The sequence below is a fragment of the Heptranchias perlo genome, chromosome 1 (genome assembly GCF_035084215.1).
Source record: "Heptranchias perlo isolate sHepPer1 chromosome 1, sHepPer1.hap1, whole genome shotgun sequence".
Taxonomy (NCBI): Eukaryota; Metazoa; Chordata; class Chondrichthyes; order Hexanchiformes; family Hexanchidae; genus Heptranchias; species Heptranchias perlo.
Genome location: NC_090325.1, coordinates 135,231,230 through 135,255,905, shown reverse-complemented (window position 1 = coordinate 135,255,905; position 24,676 = coordinate 135,231,230). Strand labels below are relative to the sequence as shown.

Here is a 24,676-nt window from a genome sequence, read left to right as displayed (position 1 = left end):
AAGTTAAAAATCATTCTAATCACTTAATCTATCACAAGTAAAGTGCCTTAAGTACCTCAATGAGGTACATTTGGCTCTTTAACCGTCATGCGGGACTTCCGGTTTTGGGTCGCCCGTGCGCACACAGGTGGGTCCCTGGGAAACTTGGAAGTCGGTGGGTTTGAGCCAGCTTCCGGACCCAAAAAGGATTTCTGAGATTTTTGGAGCCACCTGCCCCCAACACACCCGCAATTTCCCCCTAAAATTGAGCCCAGGGGGTTTGGAAAGGGATATTAACAGGTTAAGTGAGTGGGCAAGAAGGCGCAGATGGAGTATAATGTGGGGAAATGTGAGTTTATTCACTGTGGTAGGAAGAATAGAAAAGCAGATTTTTAAAAATGATGAGAAACTATTAAATGTTGGTGTTCAGAGAGATCTGGGTATCCTCATACAAGAAACACAGAAAGTCAGCATACAGGTACAGCAAGCAATTAGGGAGGCAAATGGCACATTGGCCTTTATTGCAAGGGGGTTGGAGTACAAGAGTAAGGAAGTCTTACTACAATTGTACAGGTTCCTTGCTGAGACCACACCTGGAGTACTGTGCACAGTTTTGGTCTCCTTATCTAAGGAAGGACATACTTGCCTTAGAGGCAGTCCAATGAAGGTACACTTGATTGATTCCTGGGATGAGAGGGTTGTCTTATGATGAGAGATTGAGTAAAATGGATCTCTTTTCTCTGGAGTTTAGAAGAATGAGAGATGATCTCATTGAAACATGTAAGATTCTGAGGGGGCTTGACAGGGTAGATACTGAGAGGTTGTTTCCCTTGGCTGGAGAGTCTAGAACGAGGGGGCGTAGTCACAGGATAAGGGGTTGGCCATTTAGTACTGAGATGAGGAGGAATTTCTTCACTCAGGGTTGTGAATTTTTGGAATTCTCTACTCCAGAGGGCTGTGGATGCTGAGTCATTGAATATATTCAAGGCTGGGATGGATAGATTTTTGGATTCCAGGGGAATGAAGGGATATGGGGATCGGACGGGAAAGTGGAGTTGAGGTCGAAGATCAGCCATGATCTTATTGAATGGCGGAACAGACTCAAGGGGCCGTATGGCCTACTCCTACTCCTATTTCTTATGTTCTTATGTTTATTTTTGTAGAGGGAGGGGGAAAGGTTGTAACCAGAACAAGGGATACAAAAACAATCTCCTCATGTTAATTCAAAGTTATTCAGTAATTTAAACTAAATAGTTGGAATAAAACAGCACTGGGAGCTTTTGTATACAAAATCAAATTTGAATTGTCCAGTATTTCAAATTCAGCAACCTTGATTTAACAGTAGACTGTGAAAAAGTCAAGAACAATGTACTAATATGTGGTGTGCATAGACAAATGGGGGAGGGGAAATTAATAGTGTGTGCATGCAGTTGTTCTATTATGTAGGCTAATCTAGCTGGACTGACTCAACCCCAGTGACAGATTTAAAATTTCAAAACTGCTAGACCTGATGTGGACTAAAGGCCTGCTTGAGAATTAGGTTAAATAATCTTTAGGGTTATGCAATGACTTTTATTTGGGGTAGGGGGTGGGGTTGTGCAGCAGGGGGAAGAGGAGAGATTTATTTTCACCAAAACTTGTGACCGTGATGAAAAGCATTCATTCTGCAAGCTGTCCTATGGGACTTTAAATCCTGATTGAAAAATAAAACTTCTAATCTGCTTTCAGCTTTGTAATCATAGTCTATGGCTACACTCATTGATTAATGCATCGGTTTTTAGCAGGTCAAGAGGCTGGGTATCCTGCAGCGAATGATTCACCTCCTGACTCCCTAAAGCCTTTCCACCATCTACAAGGCACAAGTCAGCAGTGTGATGGAATACTCTCCACTTGCCTGGATGAGTGCAGCTCCAACAACACTCAAGGAGCTCAACACTATTCAGGACAAAGCAGCCCCACTTGATTGGCACCCCATCCACCACCTTAAACATTCACTCCCTTCACCATCAGCGCACTGTGGCCGCAGTGTGTACCATCTACAGGATGCACTGCAACAACTCAAAGCTTCTTCGACAGCATCTCCCAAACCCGCGACCTCTACCTCCTAGAAGGACAAGGGCAGCAGGCACATGGGACCACCACCACCTGCATGTTCCCCTTCAAATCTCACACCATCCCGACTTGTAAATATATTGCCATTCCTTCATCGTCGCTGGGTCAAAATCCTGGAACTCCTTTCCGAACAGCACTGTGGGAGAATCTTCACCACACGGACTGTAGCGATTCAAGAAGGCGGCTCACCATCACCTTCTCAAGGGCAATTAGGAATGGGCAATAAATGCTGGCCTTGCCAGCAACGCTCATATCCCATGATTAAATAATAAAACTCAAGCAGACTCTTCCCTATCTAGTTTGGCGACGCTGAGGTCAATTGTGGCACCCTGCTCGAGATCAACCAACTCAGTATAGATTAGAAATTGAACCTGGGGTCTTCCTGATCTGTATAGCACATTTCCACATCACATGGTGGATTCTTCACTACACCATTGCTCTTTGTCTGTATATATCCCAAACTGTCAAGGTTGTCAGATCTTGTAATTTTGTAATTCACTATTTTCCAGGTATGCAAGATTTCAACTACCTGAGCAGTAACTGCTTTGAGATCACAGTGGAGCTAAGCTGTGAAAAATTCCCACCAGAAGACACACTCCCACAGTACTGGAAGGACAACAAGTACTCTCTCATTAATTACATTCAGCAGGTTAGTCAAGAAAATCCAATAGATGGTGACATTAGATCAAGCACGTTTTAAAATGAGTCACTAAATCAAACCAAAATGCTGTGGATGCTGGAAATCTGAAATAAAAACAGAAAATGCTGGAAAAGCTCAGCAAGTCAGGCAGCATCTGTGGGGAAAGAAACAGTTAACATTTCAGGTCAATGACCTTTTTGTCCGGACTGGAAGAAGTTAAAAATGTAACAGTTTTTAAGCAAGTACAGAGCCAGGGAAAGTGGGGGGGTGGGGTGCGGGGGGAAAGGAGGGGAAGAAAGAACAAAAGGGAAGGTCTCTGATAGGGTGGAGGGCAGGAGTGATTAAATGACAAGAGATGATGGTCCAAGGCAAGGAAGGTGTAATAGGACAAGTAAAGAAACAAAAGACTGGTCTAGAGGAGCTGTAAATGGCAACTGCAGAACCATTACCAGCACCTGCTGTCCGAAAAAATGGGAGCAGTGGTTATGATCTGAAGTTACTGAAATCAGTGTTGAGTCCGGAAGGTTGTAAATTGCCCAATCGAAAGATGAGGTGCTGTTCCTCGAGCTTCCGTTGAGCTTCATTGGAACAGTGTAAGAGGCTGAGGACAGAGGAGTGGGAGTGGGACGAAGAATTAAAATGGCAAGTGGCAAATGGAAGGTCAGGGTCATGCTTGTAGACTGAATGGAGATGTTCAGCAAAGCGATCACCCAGTCTGTGTTTGGTCTCCCCAATATAGAGGAAACCGCATTGTGAGCAGCGGATACAGTATACTACATTGAAAGAAGTACAAGTAAATCGCTGTTTCACTTGGAAGGAGTGTTTGGGGCCCTGGACGGTGGGAAGGGAGGAGGTGAAAGGGCAGGTGTTGCATCTCCTGCGCTCGCATGGGAAGGTGCTGTGGGAAGGAGAGCGAGTGTTGGGGGTGATGGAAGAGTGGACCAGAGTGTTGCAGAGGGAACGGTCCCTTCGGAATGCTGAAAGGGGAGGGGAGGGGAAGATGTGTTTGGTGGTACCATCGCGCTGGAGGTGGCGGAAACGGTGGAGGACGATACAATGAATGTGGAGGCTGGTGGAATAGAAGGAGAGGTCAAAGGGGACCCTATCGTGGTTCTGGAAGGGAGGGGAAGGGGTGAGGGTAGAAGTGCGGGAAAAGGGACAGAACGGTTGAGGGCCCTGTCAACTACAGCGGAGGGAAATCCTCGGTTGGGTAAAAGGGAACACATATCGGAAGCACTGGTGTGAAAGGTGGCATCGTCAGAACAGATGCGATAGAGGCGGAGAAACTGGGAGTATGGAATAGAGTCCTTTACACTTCCTCCCCGCTTCCTGTAATCAAGTTAGCTGTGAGAGTCAGTGGGCTTATAGTAGATATTGGTTAACAGCTTATGAAATGGAGATAGAGAGTCAAGGAAGGGAAGGGTTGGAGATGGACTATGTGAAAGGCAAGGGAAGTGTGGAGATTGGAAGCAAAGTTGATGACATTTTCCACTTCGGGGCGGGAGCAGGAAACGGCACTGATACAGTCATCAATGTACTGGGGGAAAAAGAGGTGAGGGAGGGGACCTGAGTAGGACTGGAACAAGGAATGTTCCATGTATCTCTCAAAAAGGCAGGCATAGATAGGACCCATACGGGTTCCAATAGCGAAACCTTTTATTTGGAGAAAGTGAATGGAGTCAAAGGAGAAGTTGTTCAACTTAAGAACAAGTTCATGCAGGTGGAGGAAGGTGGTGAAGGATGGGGACTGGTTGGGCCTCCATTCACAGACGAGGCGGAGGGTCCGCAGGTCGTCCTGGGACATGGAGGTGTAGAGGGACTGAATGTCCATGGTGAAAAGGAGATGGTTAGGGCCTGGGAACTGGAAGCTGTTAAAGTGGCAGAGGGCGTCGGAAGACTCACGGATATAGGTCGGAAGAAACTGGACAAGCGTAGAAAAAAGAGTTGAGATAGGAAAATATAAATTCTGTGGGGCAAGAACATGCTGAAATGATGGGTCTACCAGGGTAGCCCTGCTTGTGGATCTTGAGAAGGAGGTAGAAGCGGGTTGAAGGCTGTGGTGGGGAAGATTTCAGAGATGAGGTCAGTGATGGTCTGGGAAACTATGGCTTGATGTTCAGCGGTGGGGTCATGGTCCAGGGGGTGGTAGGAGGAGGTGTGGGTGAGTTGGCGTTCAGCCTCCGTAAGGTAGAGGTCTGTTCGCCAAACGACACCAGCTCCGCTCTTGTCAGCAGGTTTAATGACAATGTCAAGGTTGGACCTGAGAGAACGGAGTGCTGCAAGTTCAGAGGGAGGTAGGTTTCCTACATTACAACAGTGATTAGTCTTCAAAAAAGTACTTAATTAATTATAAAGCGCATTGGGATGTCCTGAGGTCGTGAAAGTCGCTATATAAATACAAGTATTTTCTTTCTTTTAAACTTACTTTACATGTTCTTTCAGACCAGGTTTTAGTAAACAGATTGTTTGCAGAGGGTGCCCCTCTCAGTAGGTGATTAAAATGCCATTGGGGTCATATGTACATCATTGGACCCTGATTTGTATCAATATATGAGGCTCATGTCTGATTCAGGTGGGTGCCTTGGAGGCCCGAAAAGATGGTAGAGTTGAAATCGCCGTGAGGCAGGAATGTGGCTAGGTCCAGCCTCAGTCGGCACTGAGCAGAGGGTAAACACTTCTCCACAGGAGGAAACTCTTGTGAAGTATCTAGTGCCATATTCAGGAACCGCAGCAATGGAGTTCTGAGAAGTACTCTGCCTTCATATGCTTTCGACCAAGGAATAACATGCTTCCTATGGAGATCATAAGAGCAGGAGAGAAAATGGGCATCATTTTAAAATGATGTGGTAGTTGTACAAAACGTTACTCTTGTTATGATAGAATCATTGAATTATAAAACAATACAGCACAGGCGGAGACCAGTCGACCCATCGTGCCTGTGCTGGCTCTTTGGTAGAATTATCCAATTAGTCCCGCTCCCCTGCTCTTCTCCCATAGCCCGGTAAATTTTTTCCCTTCAAGTATTTGTCCAATTCTCTTTTGAAAGTTACTATTGAATCTGCTTCCACCACCCTTCCAGGCAGTGCATTCCAGATCATAACAACTCGCTGCGTAATTTTTTATTCCCTCATGTCGCCTCTGGTTCTTTTGCCGATCACCTTAAATCTGTGTCCTCTAGCTACTGACCCTCCTGCCGTTGGTAACAGTTTCTCCTTGTTTATTCTGTCAAAACCATTCATGATTTTGAACACCTCTATCAAATCTCCCCATATCCTTCTCTGTTCTAAGGAGAACAACCCCAGCTTCTCCAGTTTCTCCACATAACTGAAGTCCCTCATCCCTGATATAACAAAATACTCCAGCTGAAGCCTAACCAGTATTTTATAAAGGTTTAGCATAACTTCCTTGCTTTTGTACTCTATGCCTCTATTTATAACGTCCAGGATCCCATATGCTTTTTTAACAGCCTTCTCAACTTGTCCTGCCACCTTCAAAGATTTGTGTACATACACTCCCTGGTCTCTCTGTTCCTGCACCTTTTAAAGTTGTACCATTTAGTTTATATTGCCTGGCCTCATTTTTCCTACTAAAATGTATCACTTCACATTTCTCTGCGTTAAATTTCATTGGCCATGTGAATGCCCATTTCATCAGTCTCTCTATGTCTTCCTGAAGTCTATTACAATCCTCCTCATTGTTTACTACATTTCCGAGTTTCTTGTCATCTGCAAACTTTGAAATTATACCCTCTATACCCAAGTCCAGGTCATTAATATAATAGATATCCAAAAGAGCAGTGATCCTAATACTGACCCCTGGGGAAAACCACTGTATACTTCCTTCCAGTCTGAAAAACAACCGTTCACCACTACTCTCTGCTTTCTGCCCCTTAGCCAATTTTGTATCACGCTGCTACTGTCCCTTTAATCCCTTGGGCTTTAATTTTGCTAGCCAGTCTATTATGTGGTACATTATCAAATGCCTTTTGAAAGTCCATATTCACAACATCAACTTTCTTACCCTCATCAACCCTCTCTATCACTTCATCAAAGAACTCAATCAAGTTAGTCAAACACAATTTGTCTTTAACGAATCCGTGCTGACTTTGATTTATTAGCCCAATTAATTTTGTCTCAGTTTATTTTTTATTTTTAAAATTTTTTTATTCGTTCACGGGATGTGGGCGTCGCTGGCAAGGCCAGCATTTATTGCCCATCCCTAAGAGGGCAATTAAGAATCAACCACATTGCTGTGGGTCTGGAGTCACATATAGGCGAGACCGGGTAAGGACGGCAGGTTTCCTTCCCTAAAGGACATTAGTGAACCAGATGGGTTTTTACGACAATCCGGTAGTTTCATGGCTATCATTACTGATACTAGTATTTTAATTCCAGATTTTTATTTAATTAATTGAATTTAAATTCACCAGCCGCCGTGGCGGGATTTGAACTCGTGACTCTGGATTTTAGTCCAGGCCTCTGGATTACTAGCCCAGTAACATAACCACTACGCTACCGTACCCATTATTGTCTCTAAAAGTTTCCCCACCACTGAGGTTAGGCTGATTGGCCTGTAATTACTGGGTTTATCCCTCACTTTTTTGAGCAGGGGTGTAACATTTGCAATCATCCAGCCTCTGGCACCATCCCTATATCTAAGGAGGATTGGAAGATTGTGGCCAGAGCCTCCACAATTTGCACCCTACATCCCTCAGTAACCTAGGATGAATCCCAACTTGTGTGACTTTACTACTTTGAGTACTGCCGACCTTTTAAATACCTCCTCTTTATCTATTTTTATCCTATCCAATATCGCTGCTACCTCCTCCTTCACGACTACATTGGCAGCATCCTCTTCTCTAGTGAAGACAGATGCAAAGTATTCGTTTAGTACCTCAGGCATGTCCTCTGCCTCCACATGAAGATCTCCTTTTTTGTCCCTAATTGGCCCCACTCTTCCTTTGACTACCCTTTTATTATTTATATGTTTATCAAAGACTTTTGGTTTCCTTTTATGTTAGCTGCTAATCTATTCTCATACGCTGTCTTTGCCCCACTTAATGCCTTTTTTAGATCTCTTCTGTACTTTCCGTAATCAGCTTGGTTCTCTACTGTATTATGATCCTTACATTTGTCATAAACCTCCTTTTCTGTTTCATTTTAATCTCTATAGCTTTAGTCACCCAGGGAGCTCTAGCTTTGGATGTCCTTCCTTTCTCCCTCGTGGGAATGTGTCTACTCTATACCTGAACCATCTCCTCTTTGAAGGCCTCCCATTGTTCAGTTATTGTTTTGCCTACCAATTTTTGATTCCAATCCACCTGGGCAAAATCCCTTTTCAACTCATGGAAATTAGCCCACCTCCAGTTAAGTATTTTTACACTTGATTGTTCCTTGTCCTTTTCCATACCTATTCTAAACCTGATGATATTATGATCACTGTTCCCCAAATGCTCCCCTGCTGAAATATGCTCCACTTGTCTCACTTCATTCCCCAGAACTAGATCCATCACTGCTTCCTTCCTCGTTTGGCTGGGAACACACTGAACAAGAAAGTTCTCTTGTACACATTTCTGGAATTCCTCCCCCTCTTTGCCCTTTGCACTCTTACTATCCCAGTCTATATTAGGATAATTGAAGTCCCCCATTATCACTACTCTTTAGTTCTTGCATCTTTCTGTAATTTGCCTGCAAATTTGCTCCTCTACCTTCTTCCTGCCATTTGGTGGCCTATAGTATACACCCACTAGTGTAATAGCTCCTCTATTGTTCCTTAATTCTAACCAAATAGATTCTGTCTTTGACCCCTCAACTACATCATCCCTTTCCAGTACTATAATAGTTGCCTTGATTAATACTACCACCCCCTCTTTTTTTCTTCCCTATCTTTCCTGAATACCTTGTAGCCAGGAATATTAAGTACCTAATCCTCCCCTTCTTTGAGCCAGGTCTCTGTTATTGCCACCAAATTATTGTCCCATGTGGTTACTTGTGCCTGCAGCTCACCAACCTCATTTACCACGTTACGTACATTTACGCACATGCACTCCAAACCATTTAGACTGCCTTGCATTTGCCCCCTGTCTGATCCTTTCTATTTCTGAGCTACTCTTTACTCTAGTGATAGACTCTCTAATGTTTTATGCTGGTGCCCAATCCCCTGCCAAATTATTTTATACCCTCCCCCACAGCACTAGTTAACCTCCCAGGACATTAGTCCCGGCTCTGTTGAGGTGCAACCGTCCATCTTGAACAGGTCCTTCCTGCCCTAGAACTGGTCCCAATGCCGCAGGAATCTGAAGCCCTCCCTCCTGCACCATTGCTCTAGCCCCACATTAATCTGTCTTATGCTACTATTCCTGTACTCACTAGCCCATGGTACTGGGAGTAATTCAGAGATTACCACCTTTGAGGTCCTGCTTTTTAACTTCCTCCCTAGCTCCTGAAACTCTTACTGCAGGACCTTGACCCTTTTCCTTCCTATGTCATTGGTTCCCACATGAACCACGACTTCTAGTTGTTTCCCTTTCCCCCTCATAATGTTCTGCACCCTCTCAGTGATGTCCTTTACCCTGGCACCAGGGAGGCAATACACCATGCGGGACTCACATTGGCAGAAATGCCTGTCTGTCCCCCTGACTCTTGAATCCCCTATAACCAGTGCATTGCTACACTTTGCTGTGCCCCCCCCGTGCAGTCCTTCGCCCCACGGAGCCATGTTCCAGACTGCACTCCTTCGAGTTAGTGAGCACTACACTACCAGAGGATTCCTGCACTGCCTGCCTTTTACTACTCTGCCGGATGGCCACCCACTTACTGTCCTGAGCTCTCTGTGGCTGTGGGAGTGACCACTTCCTGGAACGTACAATCCAGGAAATTCTCAGTCTCCCATATGCCCTGCAGTGAGTCCAGCCACTCCTCAAGCTCAGACCTCTGAGCTCGACCTGGAGCAGCTAGAGGCACTTCCTGCACAGGTGGTTACCCTGGACACCTGAAATGTCCTGGAGTTCCCACATGGCGGAGGAATTGCAGGAACAGGTTTCAGCTGTCCCACCATTCTATTTAGTCATTTATTTATTTTTTATATATATATATATAATGTGTGTGTGTGTGTGTTTATGCTCCACCGGCCTCCAGTGATGCTCTCTATTATTTATGCACACTGCTCTCAATGATTAAAAAACAAGGTTTTAAATTAATTTCTGACTCACATGACACTTAATGCCACGCAAGGCACATGTGGCTCTAATATATAAATTGACACCCAGATCTGATGCAGTGATTGACAATGAATATGTCAAATTTTTTAATGGTGCAATGTATTTCATCTTTTTACCCCGATGGGGATGTTTACTGACTCGTACGAGAATGATTGTGGAAGTTGATTAAAGTAATTGAATGGAGGTTATTGTCCAGATTGCATTGTAAGAAATCTCCTTTTGGATTTTGATCATGAGACCAGACAGAAGGAGAAAGCCAGAATAGATAAGTGGAACAGATATTGCAATAAATACTACAAAAACACACACAACTTTTTAAACAAAGAACAGGAATTTCCTCAGAGCTGCTCCCACTTCGCCGCCATGACTTTGCCGGAATTCTGGTGGAAACCCTGTTGACGTATGTTTCCGCTGGGCTTCTGACCAAGTTATGCCAATGAAGCAGGAGTAGCTCCAGGGAAATTCTCAGTCAAGATGTGTAACCCTCTGAGAACTCTGCGTTCCTCCAATTCTGACCTCTTGTGCACCCCCCACTTTCTTTGCACAACCGTTGGCGGCCAGGTCTTCAGCGGTTTAGGCCCTAAGCTCTGGAATTCCCACCCTAAACCTCTTTGCCTCTCCACCTCTTTTTCCTATTTAAAGACGCTCCTTAAAGCCTATCTCTTTGAAAGTTTTTAGTCACCTGTCCTAATATCTCCTCCTTGGCTCAATGTTAATTTTTGTCTGATTACACTCCTGTGAAGCTCCTTTGGACATTTTACTACATTAAAGATCCTATATAATTGTAAGTTATTGTTGTAACACTGTTCATTTTGAGTAATCCATATGACTGAGTTGCACGATGTATTGCCATAAGCAATAGATCTTGCATCTTATTTATTTGATCTGATGTACTTTTGCTAATGGGCAAAAAACAATTGTCTCTCTTCCTGTAACTGTCTCCCTACATGTCTCCTGTGTCTAATTCTCTCTGGTTTTTGCTCTGTCTTTCACTCTAACTTTGGTGTGAGTCTTCCTCTTTCTTTCTCTCCATATATCTCATACGCTTTCATTGTCATTTTTTTTGTTCATCTGCAACTGTTTTTCTCTTCCTCTTTCTGTAAGTTTTTTCTTCCATTTGTTTCCTCTTCTGTATGTTACCTACACACTCATATACAGACTAGAAACTTAGGGGGAGAAACTGGCACAAAGTGGATGGCACATCTGGAACGTGTGCCCAAAGATGTTGGCTCGAGCCTCGCTGAAAATTAGGCCACGGGCTTCATCAACATAAAACCGGCGAGCTGCGGACACCAATCCTGTGCAGCTTGTCGGTCAGGGCCTTTGTAAAATCGGCCAGAGGCGAATGGGAGTTGGGTGAGCCCGGGCCGGCAGCGTTGCGCAGTATTATTGTGGAGCCAGGAGGAGTTTACCTTCTGTCGGCAGCGACCAGCAGTTCCTTTAAGGACTGCTGGTGAGGCTGCTACAGACCCGGAAAAACTGTCTATGCGCAGCGCATACTCTGCCCAGTTTATGCCGAATTTGGCAGTGAGGTCCTAAAACAGGCATTATGCCCCTGATTAACATATTCAAGGGACCTAACCCCTGTTTCAGGTGGGCCTCCTGGACTTTTCCAGGAGAGATTGGGCACGGGACACCGCTGCCAGAAATTCATCTCTGAACGTTCATTTTTTTGCCCAATAAACAGATGCAACATGAAACTCTTATTCAGAAACCATGCTCAGCCTACACACAAATATTCAATCTTTTGTAACATAAGACAGATCTGCATATGCTTTTTGCAGTTCCCACTTTTGTTGTATTCTCCATACCCAAGGGCTCAGGAATCCAACTGTGACGTCTAGATGGACCCACAGTAGAATCTTTCATGTTATTACCTGGCACTGGGATGAGCAGAAACAGCCAGTGAATGGCCAATACACCATCCTTTTGGGTTGAGTGGGCTGCAAGACATCAGATCAGGTTGATGTTGGTCAGGGTGGCTGGGTTGGACCTAGATGCTGAGTGGGCCAGCACCTTGACAGCCTTAAGGGGAAGAAAAGGTTCAGGTTGGGAAGAGCAGAGAGGCTGAGTGAGTTGGAACCGACTTGTGGTAGAAACTATGGGCTTAATATTAGCCCCTCCACGACGGGCAGGGGAGGGTTGAGGGAGGGGCGGAGTTAAAAAATTAAAGAACGGGGAACGTGTCTCCAACCCATGGGTTTCGTGTTGTGTGCGGGACATTTCATTAACATATTGGGAGCCTAACAGTTGCCGCGCGGGTTTCCAAGGTGTCGGTAAAGGGGAGGTGGAAGCTGCTGGCTCAAGAAGTTAAGTGCCTTTTACAGCACTCCTTGTGGGCCAGGAGGAGCAAGAGTGCTTCCCCAGCCCCTCAAGGAAGCCATCGGCCTCGTCTCTGCCAATTGCGGCCTCACTCTCTCCGCTGCCGTGATCACAGACCTCCCGCCCCCCCTTTCCAGTCCTGATCTCTCGCTCCCTCCCTCCCACGATGGCCCTCCGCTAAGCCCCGATCTCTCGCTCCCTCCCCCCTCCCAATTAACGAGTGCTGACCTTAAGGGTCCCCAGCAGTAACCTCCTCGGCTGGTTACCAATTTGGCCAGCTGCTGGGCGGGAAACGGAAGACAAAGATTATAATGAGATCCTGTCATTGAATTTGGCAGGACCTCCGCACCCTTGGCCTTGCTGGGTTGTCCCCATGCTACTACCCTCCCCGTAAATATTGGGGCCTATATTTTTTAAAAACAATAAAGGGAAGAACACTAAAAATAATTTTGTAGGGGAACAAAGCTAAATGTAAAATTAGAAAATACAAAAAAAAGGCTACCTTCCGCGTCCCTGAGAGGATCTCGTTAGTTTATGATAACCACGTGACACTACGGACTAATCAGCATTGCTAGTGCCTTTCTACAATTTACAATAATACAGACATACAGACACAAATCTTTTAATAATATAGGTTAATTGTTTTGTATTAACTTCTAAATATTTGATTTCAAACATCTAGTTTTAATGCACTGAAATGATTGGAAAATCTCTTCACTTCATAATTCAAAAATAATCTAAGATTGCCTTACAAGACTTGCACAAATTAGTCAAAATGGACACCTCACACCTTATGCGTACAATATACACCAAGGGGTAGAATTTTTGCTGGGGTTTACCACCATCTCCTGCCATGACTTTGGCGGAAACTCTGGAGTAATGGCATGTTCCGTAGATTGTGTTTCATATGCAAAGGCTTGTAATTACAGAATGTGTGATATTTCTGCATGGTTGGTCGCATATTCTGTGTTAAAATTGGTTAGTTTCCAGCTGTGGAGAGATGACAAAGAATATTTAAATTGCAGTCATGTTATTCATGTGTGTGAAAGGTCAGGCACAGAAAAGGATGTTGATAGTGCTTTAAATACAAAGGTAAAGTTGTTATAGTCCTGTATCTGTAGTAGATTCTAATCAGAGCTGCAGAACATTTCTTTCTCAAGGCTATCTTTTTGGCTTTCTGCCTTCTTGGTTTTGTTTTTTGTATTGTGCAATTTGAGTGCCATCCAAAGCAAAAAAAATCATTTTACAGAAGCTAAATTCTTCCTCTCCGCTGTTGTCCTCATGCAACTGTGAGGATGATCTTTGGGAGAGTGAGACAGTACAGTTCACAGTTCCCCCACCAGAGGCCCCCCTGCAGAAATTCCAGGTGAAGATTTATAGATGTTGTTAGCCGGTAATGACATAGTCACGATTGTGTTTCAGGTGCACCGTGGTATTAAAGGGTTTGTCCGAGACCATCAAGGGAACCCACTGTCTAATGCTACTATATCAGTGGAAGGCATAAATCACGATATCACATCCGGTATGTATGAACTCATTAGGTTTTCAGTTATAGAAGGTAAACTAGTACTTAAAGAAGCTCTGGTGCATTTGACTGTAAATCAAGTTTTACTGATAAGAGATTCTGATCCTTATTAATTGGAGTTCATTGGTGGATACCTTCATGAAAGCAATCTTATATTCCCCCCAACTAACTCCTATCTTCACCCCTTGCTAGTCACCTCCAGGCTGCACACTTCCTGCAGCTATCTTGACTCCAAATAGAGCTGTCAAAATTGCATCAAATTCAAAAATGATCAGATAGAAGCATAGATGTTAACAGCACTGAAGGAGGCCATTCAGCCCATCGTGTCTGTGGCAGCTCTTTGCTAATCCAAAACTAATCCAAGGCTCAGCTCTCTTCATATAGCTTTGTAACTTTCTCTACTTTAAATATTTATCTACTCTTCCCTTTAAAAGATGCAGTGGTCTGTGGCTCAACTGCTCCCTGTGGCAAAACATTCCATATTCCAACAACCCTCTGTGTAAAGACATTTCTCCTGACCTCACTCTTCACTCTCAGTGACAATTTTAAATTGATGACCCCTTCCCCCTGACTCCCCAACCAGAGGAAATAGTTTTTCCTGTTCTTCTTATCAAAATCCCTCCTAATTTCAATAACCTGCATTCTGCACCAGTGGAAATGGGAGTCCCAATATTTCAAGTCTCGCCTCATAACTATAGTTTCCCTATCCCTGATGTCATCCGGGTGAATCTATGCTACATGTTCTTTATGGCTTTAATATTCTTTCTATAATGGGGTGCCCAAAACTGTACATGTCCCTCTAACTGTAAGATAACAGTTAACGTGCACAAATTTGTCATAACCTCTTTGATTTTGTAATCTAATCCCCTATTTTGATAAATTGGTAAATGCATCAGCTGGTGTGATACTTAGCCATGCAAATGGGAAGAGTTCCAGGATCGATTCCTTGTGTGTGCTGAGTTAACTGATCTCAGCCAAGGCAGCAGTATGAGGCTACAATTGGCCACAGAATCTTTAGATAAGGGAGGAGAAAATCAGCCACAGTATCCGCTGCTGACCAGTGATCCATGATGGAAAGTGTACCTATGTGAACATTGGGTTTGGACAGCATCGGGATTGTCCAAGATGCCTGTTGTGGTAAAATAGCCTGCCAACATTCATTATCTCGGCTCACACATCAATAATGATAAACTTGACAAGGTATTGGAGAGCTGAAGGCCACCTGTGAAACTGTATCTACGTTAGGAGTCTTCAGGATAGAAAGCGGTATGCATTGTGCCCATTATTCGGGTGTAAAACAGAGCAAAGCATACCAATTTAATGGTGGGATGGCCTGCAGATGCCTAATAAAAAGGCATTAGGACCCTTATATATGTAAGTTAGGTGCCTAATGCCTGTTAAAGGACCCCATTCCAAAATTTGTCAGCTATGAGCAGAGCAGCAGCTGGGCCTGTCCCACTCAGGATTCTTCAGTGGCCCCAGCAGTCATTTTAAAAAAAAAGTCATTTAAAATTGTACATGGCACAGCCATGAACCAAGCACAAAGGATGTAGTGCAGTACACATGGATAGAAACAAACATTAAACATTTCAGCAGAGAGAGGCTGTAAATGTTCCTGCCTCTTACAAGCTGTGGAGGATAAAGAAGGCTGGACAGATGGGAAGGAGTTTTGTAGATGATGTCTTGATATCAGAATGTTTGGAAAACAGCAGCCTTGGGGCTTGTAATTCCCCTCCACTGCCTATTGACAATCCAACCCCTTCACACCCTTCTCCCAGCACACTTTCAAAAGGATCAATAATCAGCTCTTGTTTAAATCTTCGTTTACATTTTGCTCTAAATCAGTGACGAGTGACAGATTATTTTTTATATCTGTTGGGGGAGGGGAAGAGAAGAGGAAGGCTGAACATTCTGGAACAGATGATTTGCAAACTATTTAGTAACATTTGTTAATCTTCCAACATTATCTCATTTGGGAGTGTCAGCATCACATCTGTATTTGTGTATAGCCAAAATGCAGCTGAGAGCAGTGTTTAAAGATCACTGACTCTTTCCAATTGGCATATGCGCCTCCTCCCAACTTTAACTTAGCTTGTTACTCCAAGAGACATTGGCTCCGATATTTATGGGGAGGCGGGGAAGGTGCGGGTGAGGCCAAGATCAGCCAGAGAACTCGTCACGGCCGGGGACGTGAAGGCCCAGCCACTCTTAACAGCTGGGCCTCATTTGCATCTTGTAGGGCCGCCTTCCGCCCAGCAGCCGGCCAAATGGACAGCCTGGTTGGCGTGTGGAGGCCTGGTGGAGGGAGGCTGGAGAGCGGGCCTGGTGGAGGGTGAAGGCTTCCTTGAGGGGCCTGCGGGAATATTCCTGCTCCTTTGGCCCACAAGGAGTGCTAAAAGAGCTTTGGTTCAGCTGCCGGGAATCGCACAGCTCAGGCCTCCCCCTCACTTTCTGTTAAATTTAAGCCATGGCACCGAGGATATCATCAGGCAGTGACTTTATATTAATTAGGCCCTGTCTGCCTTGAGAGCCTCGTCCAAGGCCTGAATTCTGCACTTTAAAACTTAAAGAGGCGGGAATGGGGTCAGGTTGCTCGCTCCTGATATTTTAACCTCTCCTGCCCGTCAGGGGGTGTTTAAAATCAACGCCGTTGAATCAGCTACATAAGGAGTGAGACGAGAGATCTGACCTTGTGTACAATACAGAGGGGGAAGCAAATGGGTAATTTTCACATGGCTAGTGGTTAAAATGCTAGGAACACAAGTTTAAAAATTAGGAACATGGTTGTAAGGAGGAAAGTGAAGGGAAATTTTTTTTCACCCTAAGGGTGATGGACTTGTGGAATAATGGGTGAATTTCCACAAAGTTTCTCCCACACATCCACCATGACTTTGACAGAAGAGCTACAGAAACCCTCAAAGAAGGCCATTGAGAGTGTTGATGCCATTTTTCTGGGGTTTTTGTGGTAGTTCTGCCGAAGTTACGGTGGATGAGCGAAAGAACGCATATGAAAATTCACCCACCAGGTTTCTAGTGAAAGCACTGACGTTGACAGTATAAATAGATTCAAGAGACAGCTAATTTTCTGGAAAGAGAAGGGATTGCGGGACATGATGAGAAGGTGAACAGATAGAGCTAATCTATTAAAAAAGGGATAGGCTTGTTAGGCCTGATGCTATTTTCCTATTCCTAAATAACCTTATATCTAAACTGTTGCGCACAAATCATTGCTGTGACAGTTGCCTTTAAGTGTTACACCATTAAATGCGTTTCTCGGTTTCTTATTATTTTTATTCTAAATGATCTTGCAGTGAAAATAAAGTAGGGCAGTGGAAGGAAGTTTATGCCAGACGTTCCTGAAACAGGATTTCTGATTTGGTTATTTTCCTGCTGCCTGCACTGCTCAGATGATCACCCCCTTGAACCTCCGGTGGCAGCACACACATCTCTTTAAACATGTGACCCTGTCATTATTGCTAGGAAAATGCCCATCGGCCATCCCAGACCTGATAAACCTAGGAAGATAATTTGTTACTTAATGTTTTGATATTTAGTTGTGTAGAACTCCTGCCTGTTCTCAACTTGTACCAACGATCGGGCACTTAGAAAGTCTCTTCTAATCTGAACATATATAAATTGCAAAAACAGTCCAAGACTGCAAGGTACCGGTCAGTCATAGTATATCTGCTGTTTCCACTGAAACTGTAGCTCATGCATATTTTTCTTTCTCTTCAGCAAAAGACGGTGATTTCTGGAGGCTTCTGGCTCCTGGAAACTATAAAGTCACAGCTTCTGCTCCAAGCTATCTAGCAATAACCAAAAAAGTGGCAGTTCCTCTTAGCCCAGCCGTAGTGGTAAGCTTCTTCTGTTTACTTACCGATTGAAATGTTGGCAGTCGTATACCTCACTTCACACTTCTCCCTCGAAAATAAAGGGATTTTCAGTGTTAGAAAATCCTGCACTAACTGTCCCAATTCCACACTTAAATCTGAGGTTGGAACAAAATCCACGGCCTGGATAAGAAAATCTTACTGTGCCAGACAGTCACTACCCTCACATCTCAAACACATTACTAAACATTAATCTCTTCATAGAGAGCTGGTGATATCAACTCCGTAAATACACGGGCCTCCTGGCACACTGCCGCCATAACTCCAGCACTGGGAGTTTCTGAGGGGGTCATGTCTGGGGCAAAACCTCTGACTCTCACAAAGTTCCCATGTCAAAGGGCATGGCCAGGACTCCGTCCTGTTGGAGTTTCTGCTCTCCTTTCCCCCACCCAGTGGGACCAGACGTAAGATGAAGCATTGTGGCCTCCTGAAAGGAGGGAGTGGCCTGGCCTTCCCCCTCCCAAGAAAAGCTAATTTAAAAAAAAATGAACAGCTCCTTTTGCAAGGACTTACATGGCAAAAACAAGATTGCCTCTCAAAATTTACTCAGGCTAAATAGCGATGTTAAGTATATCCTTGTGAGCTGGCTGTCTCGGCACAATGTGAGAATTGTAATTGATTGTAATAATAATCTGCTGTATGGTGCTTTCGTAACTATTCTTTGATTACGCCTCCATGAAGCACTTTGGGAGGTTTTTTCTACATTAAAGGTGCTGTGTAAATGTAAGTTGTTGATAAAATTGTTTTTTAAAGGCAGGAAACACAAGTTACCTACACGGAAAACAGATCTTTGTAAACAGTATTTGGTATTAATGGAATGTAAACTATATTTGGTATAAATTGAATTTTCCACAATTTCAGAAATCCAATGGATTACAAAGAAAGAATTAACTTGCATTAATATAGCACTTTTCACAACTTCACTTTGTGGAGATTGTGGGGGTAATTTTAACCCGCAAGAATGGGTGGGAGGTTAAAATAACAGCTTTTTGGAGTGGGGCTGCATCCTGGCTCCAATACGCCTGGTTTGACCCAGGCGTATTTGGATGCGTACACACAACAGACACCCAGAGGTCCTGTCCCCACTTAAAGCCGGTGGGCTGATACTTAAAGGGGCAATGTATCTCATTGAAATAGTTGAGATACTTAACATTTTGTGTACTACAAAAGTAAAATGTACCTGTTTGGGTTTCCCATCACTTCCAATTCACGTCAGGTGAAAGCAGGTGGGAAGGGGCGGATCCATGAGGTAAGTGCCTTTATTGCACTGCTTGTGGACCACGAGAGCAAGAGTGCTTCATCCAGGCCCAACAAGCTCACCTGGCATGACATGACCCCATGATCGGCTGACGCCCCCCCCCCCCCACAATCTTCCGATGTTAGCCACCCTCCCCCCACCCCCCCCCCGATTTGTTCCACGGCCTACGATCTCCTTTCCCTGTCAATCTGGCTGCCTGGTGCATGGAAAATCGCGAAAGCTCAAATACTCACCTTTAATTGAGTTGCGATCGCAGATTGTGACCCACTCATTTGGCTTCTGGGTTTCCCACGCGAATATCTAGGGACGGGCTGGGCTCCCAGTTCCAAGTTAGAATCATGCAGTGTGTGTGTATGTGTGTGGGTGGGATAGGGGGGGTGGTGGTGGTGGATGATAGTGTATGGAAGTCACACAATGATGGTGTGGAACAAGCTCAGTGGACCATTTTTGTATGTTCATATGTTCGCATAAGAGTAAATTGCTAAATAAGGATGTTATTTCTTAAACATCTTTTTTGATTTTTTTTGCAGGTTAATTTTAATCTTGAATCATTTTCTGAGAGAAAAGAAGAGGAGAGGGCAGAAATAATGGAATGGTGGAAGATGATGTCTGAAACACTGAACTTTTAAACGGAAGGATTTTGCTCCTTTTCAGACATATGCTTTAATGGGAAGCGTGTGTCATCTTGATCTTTTTTAGTCAATTATTTATGTTTTTCTGTGTTTTAATATTACTTGATGTAGGAAGTGATGGCAATATGTGAGGTTAACAATCTGATGTCCCACTTGTCTTTCTCAAACCACTTCATCAGCTAGAATATATGCTGCCATTTGGTGGCGATTCCATTTTGCTCACCTTACTCAAAGACCAGTTCACTTCCTTCATGGACTGTTTTAGATACGTGTGGTCACTGTTACTGTGTTTTTGTATCTCTGTTACAACATCATTTGGGATCATTAAATGAATTATAACTAAAAATATCAGGGCATGTTTGGAAAGGGGGAAGGGAGCAAAATGTTAATTTTGGAATAACATCTGATGAATGAAGTGTTTACGGTCTTTACAGATTTATGTAACTAACTTTTGAAAGTATTCAAAAGCTAAAGTCTGTTCAAGATTTATTTATGAGGTAAAGGAAGGGAGAATGTCACATCAGATGTGAATTGGAAAGTTGCTTTTGATTAGTGTATGAAAATGTTAATTTTCTGTAATGGTTTGAACATCACATGTAGGTTATTATCTTAATCTTAATTAACATAGGGTGACTATTACCCATTAGTAACTGACATTTCTCTGCAGCAAGCTGCAAAGCTATGAGACTGAGCACTTGGGAGACCACTTTTTTCTAATGTTCATATTGTCAAACAAATTATGCATCACAGTTCGAACTTCAGTCACATGTAAAGGTCTGAAACAAAGTTATTACAGTGATGGGAAACTATTAAAAGATTTAGATTATAATTTGAGGGACTGTAAGTGTGTTAAATATCTATGTCAACAGTATAACACTATTGCCACAATCTGTTAAAAATCAATTTTGTAACTAGCTAAAACTAACGACAGTACCACATGATTGTATGGGTAATCTGATGATGTGCTCTGTCCTCCTAATTATGTAACATCACAATATTCATGATGTTAATATCATTACTTCAGAGTGATGTCAGGCCATTACACAGGATAATTATTGCATTAAAACAATGATGGGGTGTAATATTATATACTGTTTCTGTACATTGAACCTCACACAGTTACCTCAAAAGTAGATGAGAAAAACAACTGCATATATTAATGTCCTTATATAATGCAAAATGTACTGAGCTGTAATGTGTGTTTTGCAGTTTCTTGTGTTTGTGATAAAGATGAAATGATATCCAATGATCATTGATTCTTGTCATTTGTTCTCAGTTTTAGTTTGTGTAGATACTGTAGGTGATATCAGTCTTGTAAGTCAGAGCAGAACTAGTGTACAATACAGAACAGCAGCTGTACATTAGAGCACCTCCAGTCAATTCACTTATCAGTTGATTCAGAAAAGTTCCTTAAAACTGTACAACTTCTCTTTTGTTCCTATTAATATAGAACTTTGTGCTTTCTCTTTTTTTGGACTGTTTACTTACTCTACATTATCACAGTACTTGCTGTATTTGTTTCCTTTCTTGGAGGCATTAATTCCTTGAGGGAGCACAGGTACCTTTCAGTATCTCTGTGACTAGACTATCATTGGGTGAAGATAGGATCAAGCCAAGCAATGTAGTCAGGAGCCCTAACTAATTTCCCTTGCTGTAACCCTCAGGCATGCCAAGCATTCTGCCACCATCTCAATGCAGGCTGTGGATTGAACCATAGTTTCTCACTGAGCCATTGGGACAAGAACTCATGTTTTAAGTTTTTACATATATTTGAGTTGGTTATGTATGTGTGTTTACTAAGTTGAGAAATACCAAGTGCTGCAAAATGGAGTATGCTGTACTTACATCATACACTGCACAAGTACTGCTAGATCTGGGATAGCATGCAGTATTCAGTGTTCCTGACCATCAGTCTTGCTCTTATTAGGAATAGTTTCAATGCTTTTTCATTAACTTTTTGCCCTCATTAAAAAAAAAACATTTATAATTGTTTTTGGTTTGCTTTTATGTGAAAAACGAAAGGCGTTAAGTGAAATTTGACTGATGTTAAATGATGAAGGCAGTAACGTCTTTGAAGTAAAATGGAGCATCAGAAACCTAAATAGTTTTGTTTTTGTTGCAACTTCTGAAGGTAATGACTCCATTTTTGTTGGTTATAGTCACCTTTGTATTTAAAATCTCAACTGATGTTACCTCAATATGTTTCTAAACCCATTATGTTATTGAAATGAGAAGTAATTACCTGGCTTTCACTTCCTTATTTCAAGGAATTCTAAATCCTCTTTATTTTTAAAGACCAGATGTGAAGCCATTCATTTCTTGTTTTTTGTTGATTCATTAAAACATTATCAAATGCATAGCTCTGCTGTGAGCAAATTCTGCTGCAGAATTATGTGCGAACCTACAAAATTGACAGGCAGGAAAAGACCAGCTGGTCCATCAAGCCTGCCCCACACCATGATAGCCAAAGCATCATGGCTAAACACTTCTTCCTTCTGCACTCCTCTCTCCTTGCAGCCATGTAATCTCCTGGAAGAGGCAAAAAGAGGGAAATAAGGGGAAAAAAATACTCCGGAAAATTCCTCTCCAGGCAATCGAAATCAGTCCAGGAGATCACACAGACCAAGTGTTATCAAAAAAGACACGTACCTTCTGTATGATGTGATCTCTGCCCCAGTCAAGAACCGGTCCAACACCCTTGTGAAGGCACGCAGAGAGTCAGTGCCCACCGCACCGTTATGCAAAGTATTTACTGGAAATTTGTTTTTAAAACTCCCAATTCTCCTGATGGCTCATTTTACTGAGGTAGTGAAAATTGACAATTTCCCTTCTTGATTGGTATCCAAAAATCCCTGCTGAAATGCATTTGATAAAGTTCCAAATAAAAGGTTACTAATTAAGTTTAAAGCCCTAGGGATTTAGGGGAAAAACTTGGGTATGGATAAGAAATTGGCTGAAGGGTAAAGAACAATGGGTACTGTTTGAGAGGTAATGTCAGGGTGGAGGGAAGTACTGAGTGCAGTGCCCCAGGGCTCACTATTGGGACTGCTGCTGATTCAAATTTACATCGATATCTTGGATTCAAAAACTCAATGCAAAATGGTCAAATGTGCAGATGATACCAAACTTGGAGGGGCAGTGGGGTCGAATGAAGGATGTGGCCCAGAAATTACAGAATGAGCTAAACAAAATGTGAGTGAGCTGAACAATGTGAGATGAAATTTAATGCAGACAATTGTAAAATATTGCACTTAGGAAAGAAAAAAGGAGTGACACGTGTACTCCATCAATGGTATTAAAATAGCCACGGATAAAGTTGAAAGAGACCTGGGAGTCTGAGTAGATGCAACACAACATTTTCAACAAATGCAGAGCAGCAATCAACCAAACCAATAAAATAGTGAACTACATAGCCAAAACAATAAACCAAGCAAGAGTAAGTCATGATTAAACTGTACAGTGCCCTGTTCAGACTGCTCATAGGGTAGCGTGTCCAATTCTAGTCACTGAAGGGAGACATTCAAGCAGGAAGCAGTGCAGAGATGAGCCACAAGGCTGATCTCCACCATTGGGTCTGAACAGTGGAGAAACTTGGGCTTTTCAGGATGGAAAGGAGGCATCGGGAGGTGATCCTAGAGAGCTATATGAGACAGTAAATGGTATGGAAAAGACTCATCCGGAACACTACTGTTAAAATAAACAACGGGAATAGGACAAAGGAAGGCAAATTCAAACTAGTAATGTTAGAAGAGGACATGATTGGGCTTAACTGTGAAACTGCCACAGCTGAACACCCTGCAAATGTTCTCAAGATTCACACAAAGAATGGCTGCTTGAAGGGACAGATCTGTAGAGCCATACCTTAACACCACTCTCAGGAGAGGGCAGAAAACTGAAGCAAAAAGAAACTCCCACCTTTTAATTTTTTTTTTAAAAAGACAATCTCTCTTCTCAGATACATGCACCAAGGAGAGTGGCTGCAATTTGATCATACTCCTGTGAACTTAGGAGTGTGATATTAGTGCATTAACAGACACTATTAACTTCTAACCCGCAGTGTTAATATTGAGCACTCTTAGGTCAGGTGTAGTATGGATTAGCTACAGGCTAAAGATCCCTTGACTCGACCCCAGCAACGTGCCCTAAACCAATCGACAGTGTGAATTTTTCCATTTCTTAGAGGTCATCGATATCATTGGATTATTTCTAAACCTGGCACTTTTTATACTTCCTAAATTGTGCGGTGTGTCATGTGTACAAAATGACAGCAGCGTTTTCAGCTGTCCTCCCTCATGCCAAACAAACAGGCAACTGCAACACTCCACCCTCTGAGCACCATAACAGTGGCAAACACCAACTGATCAAAGCTGGTGAATACTGCCGACTCTGCAGACCTCAAAACTCCTCAAGATGAAACAATAGCAAAATCATTCAAAATGAAATGCTGTAGACCATAGGGGATGAATTTCCACAAGGGTTCTCCCACTTCTCCACCTTAACTTCGTCGGAAGAGCACTGGAAGCCCCCGGAAAAAGGTGTAAAGACTGTAAATGGAAGAATTGTTAAATGAGTACTTTGTATCCGTTTTCACGGTGGAGAAAGAGGACAAAATATCAGCGGTACACGGGAACCTAAAATAAGACATGGGGATGACCTTAATGGATTTAATATAAGTATATGTTAAAAATGGTAATGGAGAAAACAATGGGACTTAAGGTAGATAAACCTCCAGGACCTGATGCTTTCCACCCCAAAGTATTAAGAGAAATAGGTGAGGAAATTATAGATGCATTAATCATAATTTTCCAAAGCTCTCTAGATTCAGGAATTGTGCCTTTGGATTGCAAAATTGCAAATGCCACTCAATAATGTAAATAAGGAGGGAGGGAGAAACCAGGTAACTACAGACACATCAATTGTGGGGAAGTTACTGGAATCTGTCATCAGGGACAGTGTGACAGAGCACCTGGACAAGTATAAGCTGATCGAAGAGAGTCAGCAGTCACTTTCACATAGAAAGGTCCAAAAATCACTAGATAATCTATTTTTGACAGGAGGAATGTTGGCCAGGACACCACAGATGCCCCCTGCTCTTCTTC

At 43.1% G+C, this 24,676-nt stretch overlaps 1 protein-coding gene across 1 annotated transcript in view; it reads left to right on the top strand.

Annotated features, from left to right (window-relative positions):
• The window catches only part of cpe (carboxypeptidase E), a 127,966-nt gene extending 106,402 nt beyond the window's left edge, over positions 1–21,564 (top strand). The window contains exons 6-9 of the mRNA XM_067991184.1: positions 2,601–2,740; positions 13,695–13,794; positions 17,533–17,651; positions 19,476–21,564. Of these exons, the coding sequence (XP_067847285.1) occupies positions 2,601–2,740; positions 13,695–13,794; positions 17,533–17,651; positions 19,476–19,574 (458 nt within the window). The 3' untranslated portion in view covers positions 19,575–21,564. The remainder of the gene's footprint in view (positions 1–2,600; positions 2,741–13,694; positions 13,795–17,532; positions 17,652–19,475) is intronic.
• The last annotated feature ends 3,112 nt before the right edge of the window (positions 21,565–24,676 follow it).